The sequence below is a fragment of the Arvicola amphibius genome, chromosome 5 (assembly GCF_903992535.2).
Source record: "Arvicola amphibius chromosome 5, mArvAmp1.2, whole genome shotgun sequence".
Classification (NCBI taxonomy): Eukaryota; Metazoa; Chordata; class Mammalia; order Rodentia; family Cricetidae; genus Arvicola; species Arvicola amphibius.
Window position 1 is genome coordinate 107,672,467 of NC_052051.1, and position 13,777 is coordinate 107,686,243.

Consider the following 13,777-nt stretch of genomic DNA (forward strand, 5'->3'; position numbering starts at 1 on the left):
CTGCTTTTCATACTCAGTTCACACTCTATATTGTACCCAACAGCTGTTGAATAATTTGGCCATTGCTTATCTCTTAAATTTGTTATTTTACTGATCACTGTAATTGAGCTTCATGCCAAGCATAGGTCCTTTTTATGCACTGTCATCTTGGGTTGGCCTAGATGTGATGGTTTTACCATTGTCTTTTCAGATCCATTGAAACTATTTCCATGACTGCTTTTTCATTGTCTTTATTGACAATGATTACCAAATATATTAACCAGGAGAACAAGGAACTCCATGACCTCTTATCTATTGTCTTGGCTTGTGGTCAGGTTGGAGTGAGTAGATTGTAGGATGGGTGGGAAAGATAGACGGCTGGATGAAAATCTTTACCATAACTTAGGAGCTCTCATTTTCCTTCAGTCAGGAACAGATGGTGATATGTGTTTCTTTTAACTTTTTCAGCAAGATCTATGTACCTTCTTGATATCAAGAGCCTGTAAGAACTCAACACTGGCTAATTATTTATACTGGTACGTGAAAATAATTTTATTTACTTTGCATCACTCCTTTGAACTACTTTCCTCATGCTGTAAACCCAGAAAACTTAGAATAAAGGTTCTCACCAAATGTTCTGTGCTTGTGGCGCTCATCGCCGTCACAGCTGTGCTCATGGAAGTCAGTGCCGCCATATTCTCTTGGGCTAATCTTCAGAACTATGTTATAAATGCCTCTGGTGACTCCTTCCCCAGTTTGGTCTGTTCTTTTTCTTGTTGTTGTTATTTCAGTAGTATGTAATGTTTTATAACTTTTTAGGAGTGTATTTTTACAATATTTACCAAACAATTGGAATCCTACAAAAATGGCAATTGAAATTAAAAATTATATTCTCTCATTTTCAAGATGAAGAGGCTGAAGCAGAAGGATGCTCTAACTGAGCTTGGCAGGTACTGGTTAGGATAGATTGTTAGCCATTTGCAGAGGATCTCGGGGACTGTTTTCCATTCTTCCCTGAGTAGGTAAAGAGTAGCTATCATGGTTTGCATGAAGACAATGTAAAACAAGGGTACAGAGAGGTGACTTCCTGTACCAAAGTTAGTGTGAAGTGTGGCTCCCTCTCTTTCTAGAATCTTAATGTAGACGCCATATTGATAAGTACATTGAAACAGTGGGAAAATATCATGGGTTTAAATGATGACAAATGAGTCCTGTCCACTTTTGCAGAGGATCTTAGGGTGAGCCGGACTGGAAAGTTAGGTTTTTAACGATAGAAATGATTTCCGATTCAATTCTCTACTTAATTTATGGCCTTAATTTAAATAACACAAGTTAATACGTGTTCATTCTGAAAACTTGTCATTTTTTAGTAATCATAAGACAGTTTCCTTTTCTTGGAGAAATTTAAATGCCATCTTACTTCAGATTGGCTTGAAAACCCAGTTGTATGGGTTGAATCAAGATTCAGCTCATTTTCCCTTTCTCAGATAGGAAGAGAAACAGAGCGCTTGTAAAAAAATCACAGTTCCTGGCCTGCATAAGCAATATTGTCTAAGCCTTTATGGTTTTCTCTGCCACAAAGAAGGACTAATACCAGTGATTTTTATGACATGAGTAATTTTCTCCAATGGGACCTATGAGTTTTCCTTTTGCCCATTGACTGAACTACTGGAAAGCCAAGCATCTCCAGGTGTCTACTTCAGCAGTTGAATGTATTATTCATAAAAATATATTCCCTTCATACTTAATGTTAGGATGCCCTTGAAAATACATTACAGAACATTTGGACTAGTTTTAATTACCACTTTTCCATTTAAGAGTTTACTTAGAAATTCTCATCTTGCCAAATCGCTATTTTGATTTAATAGAAACCTACAGTTAATGTTCCTTGCATTCCTATCTGAATGCTTTAGTGTGCTTCTGTTCACACTATTACAAAAAAACATTTCCTTGTGAAAAGCTAGGTAAATATTTAAAAAAGAAAAGACAAAAGAATTTACAGGGAACTTAAAACATGGACAGCCCCACATTGCACTCTTAAGAGCATTGCATCTGACTCAGACCCCATGTGGGTTTCTCTTTTCTGTCTCTAATTCAATGAACGATTCTTTTTTGGAGAAGTAACAGCTCTCCATATAACACTCTACACACTATGACTGCAGGCCAGAAGAGGGCTCCAGATTTCATTACAGATGGTTGTGAGCCATCATGTGCTTGCTGGGAATTGAACTCAGGACCTCTGGAAGAACAATCAGTGAGTGCTCTTAACCTCTGAGCCATCTCTCCAGCCCTCACTCTACACATTATGTATTTAGAAATATTCATTGGTGAGAAAAACGACTGATAGTGAAGCCTGACTTTGGCAGACACTGCTGTTTTATGTGTGTAGGATAGTTACATGAGAAATAATTTCAAAGTTTTCTGAAGTGATCAAGCTTCCCCTGAATGTGAACCAAGTGTGAAAATTTAGAACCTCTCACCAAGCTTCTTCTATCCTAACAGGTGAATAAAAATTTCCAGTTTTGCTGATGTCCTCTTTTCTTCTGAACACTCGGGGTTTCTTTGCTGTTTTTCTTTGTTTTCCAGTGGTTTCAATAGGATTCCTGCTGTAGCTAAATCCTTGAGGGGCTAGTAACTGTGCGGATGGCCCCTTTAAAATGAGTAGCATCACATTTTAATCCACAGAGGGCAGTTCTGTCTGTAGTCTGTAAAATGTTGGCATCAGAATCTATAAATCCTTACAGGTTTTTATTTTTATAGTCACTGCAGTATGTGGAAAGGAAGGTAAACTTTCAACGCTGTGACATGTTTTCTACAGCTTCTAAGACCTTTGAAAGTAATGAAAGTTAGTTACTCCACAAAATGAAATTGTCGGGGAAGAGTGAGCGTGCTGGTGCCATCTTACGTTGAGTGCCTGGCCAGATTGTCACTTTCCCCTTTAGATGGCAGCGAACTGTGAAATTCGAGGCCGGGTGTTGTGTCCTCGTCTGTCTGTGGAGATGATGCTCGTTTGCACTTCAGATGACTCATTTTTTTTTTAGCAGAGCGTTGACTTGAAGCCCTAGAAAGGTGTTTAATTATGGAGATCATGCACCTTCAGTTTCTGGAAACGCTGTAGCCGTTTCCACAGCAGTTAGCAGGTAGTGAATATGGTGGTGAGGCCTGCAGACATGGGCATGCTTGTTTGTGGATGAGTTTGCTACTTAGGTGCATGGGAAAAGAAACGATAACAGTGGTGGGGCCATGAGTTTAGGCAGCCAGGCTTAAGTTTGGTGAGATCACAGTGATGATTTTGGAGTCTGAAAATACTCTTCTTCTCTTCTGACATTCTTATCTCCAGTCCTCAGGTGACCACACATTCTAAAATACCATAACAAAATATATGAGCTTATATCGTTTGGGTCCTGGCCGAATCCTCTACAACAGAGCCATCCTCTAAACTGTCTTTCTTGATAAACGATCCTCAGAGCTGTTCATCTGCCCTCTGAGCATCTGAGATGTGGGCAGTATGAAGTACTGAAGTTTAAATCTAATCTCATTTATTGTTGTTGTTCTCATTGTTTCTTGAACAAAATCTTGTTTCATAGTCTGTACTGGCCTAGAAGTCAAGTTGCGCCTGCCTCAGCCCCCAAGTGATGGGAACGTAAGCATGCATTATAATACTGGGCCAGATGGAATTAATTATAATCTAAAGAGTCTTGTGTTTGATGATGTAGATTTTCTATAAAGCACCGCTAGTCCTTGCTGCTTTTATTAATTTGAAGTTTACAAACTACAACTCTTGTAGAGGAAGATGTAGTATGATTTCAGGTCATGCTTCAACTCCTTGCAGCACTGTTCTAGAAATGCCAGACCTCAAGATTGTCTGCTGTTGTGGTGTAGCTTAGCTCTGAGAAGGGAGAGAGGACAGCTCTTACCTTCTTTAAAACAGTTGTCCGTCTGTGAGATTGTGTCAGCCGTCTCGGAGAGCGTTAGAGGTATGGCATTTCCACCAATGCCTTCACAACCTAGGAAGTGTGGAGCAATGACAAACAAGGAGCTATTGTCAGGACAAGTTGTCTAAAAGAGTTCACTTACAAAGTAAATCCAGAAGCAAGGTGCGTAGACTTCGTGAGAGAGACAGGATACAGTGGTGACAGAACAGAGGCTGAGAACATGGGGAGACAGGGAAGGAAGGTGTTTATGGCAGATGGCCATATGTGTTAAATCACAGAGTTGGTGCTTAGCAGCCCCAGAGGAGACTAACCTGTCTGGAAGGTGATGGGCTGACACCACAAGCTCAGGGAAGCATAATCTGTTTTAAAAGGGAAAGCTGACGCTTCTGCTGTTGGAGGTGGGGCATCAGGATGTTGTTTTAAAGAAAATTTGAAGGTGGTTGAGTTAAGGAATAAGAATTTTCTTGTTCGAGTTGAAGAAGTGTGCTGTTAATTTGGAATTCAGGGTGGGGCTGGCTGGCTGGGGCAGAGGCATCATAAACATTTAGTGGAAGCAGCAGACTGCATTGAGTACCTGAGCACAGGCATGTTAGGGGTAGGTAGAGGAGCACAAGCTAAAGAAGCCTTTCAGGACATTGAATCATCACTGCCCACAGGCAGCACAGGCCTTAGCCTGGCCTTGCGTTCCCTTGATTTGGCTGTGTTACACCTTACCTACCCCCTTTTACTCATGTCACTGAGACATGTCTCCTGATTGGCTTTTGAGAAAACTGTTTTTGTTAATTTTATTTACTACTTGAAAAAAATCATCTCAAATCATAGGGGATTTATTGATAGGATGTTCAGTAGTTTTAAAAAAAGATTCCAGTTTGGTAAGTTTATTTTATATATTTTATTTAAAAATGTTGCAGTATCTTTGTTTATAGCTCTGGTGCTTGAAAAAAAACACTGGATGAATATGAAACCAAATCATATAATAAGGTGGAAATTATACCTTACATGGGTCTGCAGGGGTGTGGTAGAGAACAAGACACATGAGCTCTCTAGCCTTAGGCTGTTGGCCCTCTAAATGGCTGAATACATTCTTCTAGTATCAGTGTAACGGATAACAGTGTATGTCTGGACTTGATATTTGGCCTATGTTACCAGTTGAAGAACTTGTAAGTTCCTTGTGGTTTTGAAGTTGGAGTAGAATTGAGTAAACTTAGCAGAATAGAAAGAGTTCTGCCTGGGCTGTAGAGAGATGCTTACAGGTCAGTGTGTGTGCTGTTCAAGCATAAGTTTGGAGACCAAATACGCATAGAAAGCCAGGTGAGTGGAGGACACTTGGCCTTTTCTGGGGGTGACAGAGACCAATGCCCAGAGTTCAGCAGCTGGTTGGCCTCACAGATTTGTGAGCTCCAGGTTCAGTGAGAAATCCTCTCTTGAGGAAAACAGTCTGCCCCTGACCTCCATAGGTAGGAACACAAGATGTACATGTATACACATACACACACAGGATGGAGGAAGAATGAATATAAATATATGGACTCTTACTTGGAAGGTATGTCCTAAATCAACCAAATGTACCATCCTGAGAAATTTATATATATAGTCTCCCAGTTTTGAGTCTTGAGCTCATGTAACCCATGCCAGTACTAATAACTCTGCTTCCCAAATGATAGAATTAGACTTGCTCCACCATCCCCCACTCTCCACAGGTCACTGTGGACAAGGCTCACAGGATGATCTGAGTGGTTGTTTATCATGGCCTACCAAAAGTGATTTAAAGCTGCTTTACAATTTAGCATTGTTATTTAAACTAGGTATAAGAACTATTAAGTGTCATAGGGCTCTGTGTTTTTACTTCCTGCACCTATGTTATATATATTTTAGGAAAATTTAGGAAAGCAAGTTTTGTTAACTATGTAAAGCAACTTTATTATAGAAAAGTTCTAGATTTTATAGAGTTTTTGAGAAATAGTGAAATTGGAGAGAGAAAAATCAATTTGAACTTTCAGTCATCTTGCAAAATTATGTCAGAGAGAAAGATAGCTCCAGGAGTTTCAGAGTAAGAATACCTTTTGCTGTGTCCGGTATGAGATGGGGAAGTAATGTGTTTATTGTACAGTTACTTGGTGGATGTTAAACTTCACTGACAGAGGAATGCGTTAGTAGTTTTCCAGGTATTTTATAGCATAGTGGAGCGTGTTTCCACGGCATCACATAGGAAACAAGAGGCATAGCCCAGAGTGATGCTAGCCCTGTTGGTTGATGGCTGCTTATATTGTTGCTTAGTGTTCACTTCTAAAGGATGGAGACAAAAAACTTCTTTTCCATACTTAACTCTTACAACCGTGGTTTAATCTATTTAATGAAATAATACAAATATTTACTCGATGCATCTTTCATTTCTCATCATGCGAGCATCTTAAATGTGTTTGAAGGTATGTGATAGTGGAGTGTGAAGACCAGGACACGCAGCAGAGGGATCCCAAGACCCATGAGATGTACCTGAACGTCATGAGGAGATTCAGCCAAGCCTTGCTGAAGGTACTCAGGAGCTGCAGCGGGGCTGGCCAGATCTGGCTCACAGTGATCTTGTGAGCTGAGAAAAACATAAACATAAAAGAGGTTGCTGGGGAGAGGGCTCAGTGGTTAAGAACACTGGCTGTTCTTCCAGAGGACCTTTCAGCATCACAGAGCGGCTCTAAACCACCCTCAACCCAGTTCTAGGAGGTCTGACACTCTACCCTCTTCTGCCCTCTTTGGGCACCAGGCATGCCTGCTGTGCACAGATTTACATACAGGCAGAATACCTAGACAAATAAAATGAAAATAAATAAACATATTTTTTAAATAAAGGAGATTAATATTTGTGGTATATGAAAATTATTTGAAATCCCAAGTTCACTGATTATAAATAAATTGCTGAAACATGGTTATTCATTTTCTAGTGTGTGGGGGCTGCTCTGGTTTGAAATGCATGGTCAGTCATTGGATAGGAAACTGGACAAAACTAATATTTACTCTGACCCTTACAGGGTTTTGATTTTTATTAAATAAACCTTACATGGACAAAACAATGAGTAATTCCCTGCTCTTTTAATTTTACATTTCTGTCCTCTTTTCTCGTCTAAACTCAGTAGATAGTTTGCCTCATAATATGGGACCATTTTTTTTTGCTGCTTTTGCTTCTTTAAAGCAGTGTCCAGGTCAGGCCAGCAGAGGGTGCAAGGGGAAAGAAAAGCAGCTGACATGGTCCTTTGCAGCTCTGCTGCTGAGATGGATCCTGGCATCTTCTGTTTCCTGTCTCACATTCTTGAAAAGCTACCTACAGCTTATAGACTAGCTTGGGTACAGCTCTCGGAGTGGCATCAGGCTCACCAAGAGGTGAGCCTCCACCTCACCTCATCATTGCCTTGCTCTCTCTCTCTGAGCCTGAACATCCCGTGTGTTTTAAATGATGATATTTTCACAGCTGCACTTCCCAGGTAGCTTGGAAAGGTAAATGGGAAAATGCATTATATATTATTTTATGGACTGGGGATTACTATGTGGTGACATCTGTTTTTTAAGACATTTTGCTCAACAAACATTTGTTCCATTTGGGTATTTCTCTTTTTTGAAGAGAATTCTTAAAATTTTTTTTTTGGAATCAGACTCTTTATTAACTCCGTAATTAGAAGCATTTTGGGGTGAATAAATCCTGTCCTGTCACACAGTCATTTATATTATGCATTGACTGATGATTGTTCAGGACCCAGGTAATTTTCTGCCCTAGCCAGTTGGTGCTGCTTGCCCTAGACAGCAGGTTTCTCATTATTTCTCAGTCAGAATAACTAGTCTGTGTCAGTCTTGCTTTGTTCTGAAGTTTGCAGCTTTAGAAAAGGAAGGGAATGGTCCCCCTGTGGAGGTAGAGCTGATTTTCCTCGTTTTGCCCACTCAGGGTGACAAGTCGGTCCGAGTCATGCGCTCCCTGCTGGCGGCACAGCAGACCTTTGTGGACCGGCTGGTGCACCTGATGAAGGCCGTGCAGCGGGAGAGTGGAAATCGCAAGAAAAAGGTAAGCCACGGGGTCGCTTCCTGTTGATGGCTAAGAGTGGCTTCACATCCTGAAATCCTGAGTTGTGACTCTGGTCTTGTTGGCTTGACATATTGTACAAACTTACATTGTTTGCTTCCTGTTAGAAACAGTTTCTTACTTACTGTGTAACCTAGACAAGCCTTGAATTCATCCTGCTGCCTTAGCCTCCTGAGTGCTAATTTAAAGACATTAGCCACTATGCCTGGCCTTATAGTAACTTCTTATGGGTAATTATAGTCCCAGAAGCCCAAAGCACTGATGATATTCGGGTCCTGTTTTGTAGGTTATCATATGTTAATGTGACGTGGTGGCTATCGTAGGTTAATATGGCCTAACTGTAAGGAACGGCAGGCATATATGATTAAGGGATCTTTTAGTTAAGTGTGGCACAACTAGTAAGTTTTGGAACTATTTATCTCCAAGCATAATTTCATCTGTACTGCATTACAGTCTCTCATCTTAGAACCTTAGCTGTTTGGAGACTAAGATCATTTATGTGAACGTTTTGAGAAAACAAAGGACAAGAGCAGCTTGCAGAGCCAGTGCCACCTTTCTGTCTGCTCTGGCTAGCGGAAGAATCATAGGCCATGATCAAATAGAGAAATCCCCAGTGCCGTTTGCCCACCACCATAGGCCATGCCTGTCCCCACGGTGAGAAGCAATTACTAGCGTATCCCCAGCAGTGGCCATGTCCACAGCTGGGACCTTTGATCTCGGCAGCAGCATTGCTTAGTCTGATGCAACAGTGAGGAGCAAAACCCGAGGAAGTAGTAAAGTGACGGCAAGCTTTGGATTCCGTGTGAGCAATCTGCCATCCATTTTGTGAAGGAGTATTATTCATGACCTTTTCCGAGATACCTAAATAGATCTCTGCCAGTTAAGAATTGGTTTTAACTTCAGAGGCCTTAGAGTATTACTACTGAAGGGAAGTAATTTTGTGCTTGGTTGTCTTTAAATACTGTTCTTTGACCAGCTAGTTCTTGCTGATTCTAGAACTTCTACCTCTTATGCATGAATCATACATGAGATACTTTCTAGCTCTGGAGACGTAAGTCAGGTTTTCTCTCCTTAAAGCATGGCTTGCCTATTTAAAGACTACAAGAGCCAGTTGACTTCAGAGAAAATGGATTGCTCTGAAGCTGGGTAGGTGAGCTTTAGTGGCTGTCAGCCAACTCGGATTGCTCAGATTCTGAGGTCTGTGTTCTTTCCAGTGTGTCTGTGAGCTCATGTAACTGAGAAGCAGGGGAGTCGGTAGCAGTTTGCTCCAAATTAATTAATTATTCTTCTTAAAGGTAAAAAGATGCGCTGGGGTAGCATAATGTAATACTTGACTAATATTTGGTCATGCTAAATTAAGCTTCAAATGAAACTGCACTTCTCTGTGGTTTCGTAAATCCTTCAGACAAGGAAATGCGCATTCCTGGTTCTCCCTCAGCTGCAGTAAGAAAGTGCATCCCCTGCCACTGTTGAAGAATAGCTTTTCTCCAGGAGGTGCTTCCTGAAGGCATGCTGCTGCTCCTGCTAGCAAGGGGGTTGTGTATAAGAGACGGTTTTCTGCGTATATGCCCTATGCTTCATACTTGAGTGAAATACATATATACGTATTCATGTGTTTCTATATACTTGAATGTTGCTAAGAGAAATAAAATTATATCACTTCCTACTTCCCTTTCCTCCCTAAATCCCTCCCACTTACCCTCTCTTGAATCCTCTCATGCCTCCCCTTGAGTTGATAGCTGCTTTTTCTTTGATTGTTATGTGTACACACACACACACACACACACACTACACACACTACACACACATATGTGATGATGGTAACATGGTTCCTAAGTGTTGCATCTGGGTAGGACTGTTTGATTGCTTCTCTCCCTCGGCAGCTTACATAGTTTTTTCCTGAAACATTAAAGCCAGACCTGAGGAAAGAGGCTCTCGGGTCAGATCCACCTCAAGGCGAGTATGTGTCCTGAGTGTGTGATACCTCCAGCAATAGGGCAAAGAACACTAAGGCTGACTAAACCTCTTTTATACTTACCTAAAGTTATATACAATATATAATATTGAAAGTATAAGATGTGTATGCCCATATTTATATACATACTCATACACATGTGTGTGTATGTCTTGAAATTAAGTAACTTGGCCTGACAGTGCTCTCTACAAGAACCATAGATTTAATTAAAAAAAACAAAAAAACAAAAAAAACAACTCCAGTACCAGGAATGAGAAACTGCCTGTGAAAGGGAAGGCTGTCTAAGTGACTCCCAAAACAATATGGTTTGTCAGTGTAGCCACTGGTTGCTTCTTGCCTTGAGGGAAGGCCTTTGTTGCTGCTAATTTTCAGCTACTTTTATGTGCTTTGCAAATAATATTAATAGAGCCAGTTTTAGGTCTGTATTATGTGCTTCTGGACTAATCTTTCATTACTCCTTTCTAATTTGTTCTAGAATGAGAGACTTCAAGCGCTGCTTGGAGATAATGAAAAAATGAATTTGTCGGATGTGGAGTTGATCCCATTGCCGTTAGAGCCACAGGTGAAAATAAGAGGAATCATCCCAGAGACAGCTACCCTGTTCAAGGTAAGTCTGACAGGTCATCCCTGTGCATGACTGGACCCCATGGTTAAGAATGCAGCAGAATCGCCACCTTGGAAAATGAAAACATTTCAGGGAGAAACCGCGTTTCTCTTTGTAAATGTTAGATTAACAGCTGCTGTTTCATTATTGTTTATTCGTATGTTTTATTATTCACATTATTGTGTCTTTGTTTTATTTTTGGATGTATTTTATTTACGTGAGTGTTATGCCTGCATGTATGTCTGTGTGTACTGCCTGCGTATCTGGTGCCCTCAGGTCAGAAGAGAATTTTAGATCCTCTGGAAGTCGAGCTACACATGGCTGTGAGCCACCACGTGTATCCTAGGGATAGAACCTGGGTCTTCTGCAAATGCTACAAGTGTTCTTAACTACTGAGCTGTTTTTCTGGCCCATTACTGTATTTTAAGATCTTTTTTTGTTTCAATTAGAGAGACATTTCTATGAAAATATGTCATTTTTTTCCTCTGGAACCTTATTTTTTTAATATTTACTTTGAAAAGTAGTCAATCACAGTTATTATATTTCATTTAGGGTATTTTTAAAAGGCAAATTTCAAGGCTTACATTATATATTTAAAGTTTGTAAGTTAAAGTGGCTAGATAGCAGGCCCATTTACCATTTTTTTTAAATAGCACAGTACTCATTCCTGTATATTTATGTTTCTTTGGTTACATTTTTAAGTAGCAGTCGCCTTTGTTCTAAGCAGTATGCCAAGTGTTCTTTTCACTGGCTCCTGACTGTACAGGTAGAAAGCTAACCAGGCATCCAGGATAATCTGGGGATCTTTGGGCAAAGGTTTGTGGTTCTAGGAGCACACAGCCTTAGGCTTCACCGGTGCCCTTTCATATCAGGTGAGGAAGAGCTTCTCGAACCTGGGAGAAGAGACCGTCTAAGGCAGAACAGGGGCCTTGAGTGCTGTGTCAGAACCCTGTCCCTCGCTCACAGTTGCTCAGAGCTTCAGCGTACAACATAGCCATACTGGCAGCCTCTGTTGTTTTAAAGTACTCTTAAAAGTTTTTGTTTTGTTTCTTTCTTTCCTATAATGAGATCTGATGCTCTCTTCTGGCCTGCAGGCAGAACACTGTACACATTTAAAAAAAAAAGTAGCATTCTTGACTTTGATGCTGCACATTTTTGAATGGCATTCTTTTACATTATTGCTCCAGTAGGTCTCTGACACCTAAACAATGAGGTGAACATCTATGCAGAGCCAACTCTATATCTGGCCCTAGAAGTGTCAGGCTTAGGCCCCGCGGTTTCCTACTGTCTTAGTAGATGGGTAACCGTTGTTTACAGAGGAGGAACAGTCTGAAGAGTCTGTTTGGGTCACTCTGCTGCTGTCTGGTTACATTCCTGTCCGTTCTGATCTAATTAAAAAACTGATCTTTCCACCACATAGTCTCCTGTCTGTTGCCTTGCGTGTTTCCCACAGCCAGTTCATTTCTTAAGGCCTTGTGCCCCTGTGCGCATAGCGGAGCATTAGCATTTCCTTCTGCACGGAGTCAATCTTCGTTCATTAATCTCCACCCAGTGTTCAGGCGGTGTCTTTCCGTTGCAGAGCGCACTTATGCCTGCACAGCTGTTCTTTAAGACAGAAGACGGAGGCAAATACCCGGTTATCTTCAAGCATGGCGACGACTTGCGTCAAGACCAGCTGATCCTGCAGATCATCTCCTTGATGGACAAGGTGAGCATGGAGTCCACTGGTGGGGACGGTGCCTCATTTGTCGTGTGCGCAGACACAGAGGAATTTGTGTCATTTCTTTCTAGTGCTACACAGCTCGGCAGTCTCCACTTTATCTTGAACAAGCTTATCTTCGTCACTTTAGAGTAGCTCTCATGACAAGTGGGAAGGCACGTGCAGTGGGTTTTTCCAAAGTTCTCACAGTTTCAGACTTAGCCGTCTAATGAGCTAGATCCTTGCCAAGTGCCATCCTAGTCTCTGACCTTTAGCGAACCACCGACCCTCTTTTTCTTTGCTTCTTCTGCCTTCTGTGTCACTTTGTGTCCTGGAAGGTCAGCACGAAGCATTAGGAAGAACAGTGATGTTTATTGACCGCGTATGGCATATTCAAATTAGGTGAAAATGTGTCTCATTACCCAAACAAATTAGTTCATTTTGACACTGAGAGTCAGGCATCGCCCCTAAGATTTCCGGTCATGTCTTCATTGCGTGACTGTGCTGTGCTGTGCCCACGAACCTGCTTCCAGTCTTTACGTTCACTTACTGTGTTTTATCTTTCAATCAAAAGCTGCTACGGAAGGAGAATCTGGATCTGAAGTTGACACCTTATAAGGTCTTAGCCACTAGTACCAAACATGGTGAGTTCATTCTACATCACGGTCACTTTCTTCAGTTTCCGGTCAGTACACTTTTCCTTTTTAAACTGAAAATCCTTAAGAAGGTTAGAGAGTGACTTCAGCGCTCTGAAGCCATGTTGGACTGCCTTCCCATCTTCTTCTCTTCTCCCCTCCTCCTCCTCCTTTCTTCCTCTTCCCCCTTTCTCTGTGTTCTTCTCCTCTTTGTTTTTATGCTCGCATCCACCTCTTTCATTTCCTCCTTCTCTCCCTCCATTTTCCACCTCTTCCCTTCCCTACGTCTCCTCCTGGTTTTACTTTTCACTGGAACAGCACATCTCCCTGCCCTCCGACTGGCTGCAGTTCACAGATTTTCCTCTGTCTGACTGATGGTCCTTTTGAGAGTTCCTGTGGCCCAGAAAGGCCTTGAAGCACACTTGGCTTGCATGTCACTCAACAAGTGCCTGCTGCGTGTTACAGTGTGTCCATGTGTGTGCAGACGTGCACCTTTGTGCGTACATAGTCTCTGCGATGCTGGACAGTTTGAGCCCGGCTGTTGCTCGTTGTAGATTCTGTAGATCAGCACTCCTACTGTTTCAGCACGCCATTTCTGCTCCCACGTCTGGTTGGTGATGTCAACCTCTTTTCTTTTTCTCTTCAGAGCAATCTTCCGGAAAGTACTGTTGTGCTTTTTTGTGCCTCTTCAGCTTTTCTGCACAAGTTTATTTTTAGCTTTATGTGCTCTCGGGATAAAGACAGAGGAGGCTACCTGACTGAGCGGTGACTTGCTGGCAGGCCCTGTGTCTGGCCGTCTCTTTGTCACTGCCCCTTTCTCAGTCTTTGTGGTGGACTCCTCGGGTGACTCTGCTCCTTCTGTCTCAGGGCTTTAAGGTGTCGTGATC

The 13,777-nt window shown here is 41.6% G+C and overlaps 1 protein-coding gene across 1 annotated transcript in view; it reads left to right on the forward strand.

Moving 5' to 3' along the window:
- Positions 1-13,777, forward strand: part of Pik3c3 (phosphatidylinositol 3-kinase catalytic subunit type 3) — a 74,224-nt gene that overhangs the window by 32,830 nt on the left and 27,617 nt on the right. Inside the window, exons 13-18 of the mRNA XM_038331808.1 lie at positions 448-515; positions 6,341-6,446; positions 7,843-7,959; positions 10,428-10,559; positions 12,136-12,264; positions 12,830-12,899. Coding sequence (XP_038187736.1) covers positions 448-515; positions 6,341-6,446; positions 7,843-7,959; positions 10,428-10,559; positions 12,136-12,264; positions 12,830-12,899 — 622 coding nt within the window. The remainder of the gene's footprint in view (positions 1-447; positions 516-6,340; positions 6,447-7,842; positions 7,960-10,427; positions 10,560-12,135; positions 12,265-12,829; positions 12,900-13,777) is intronic.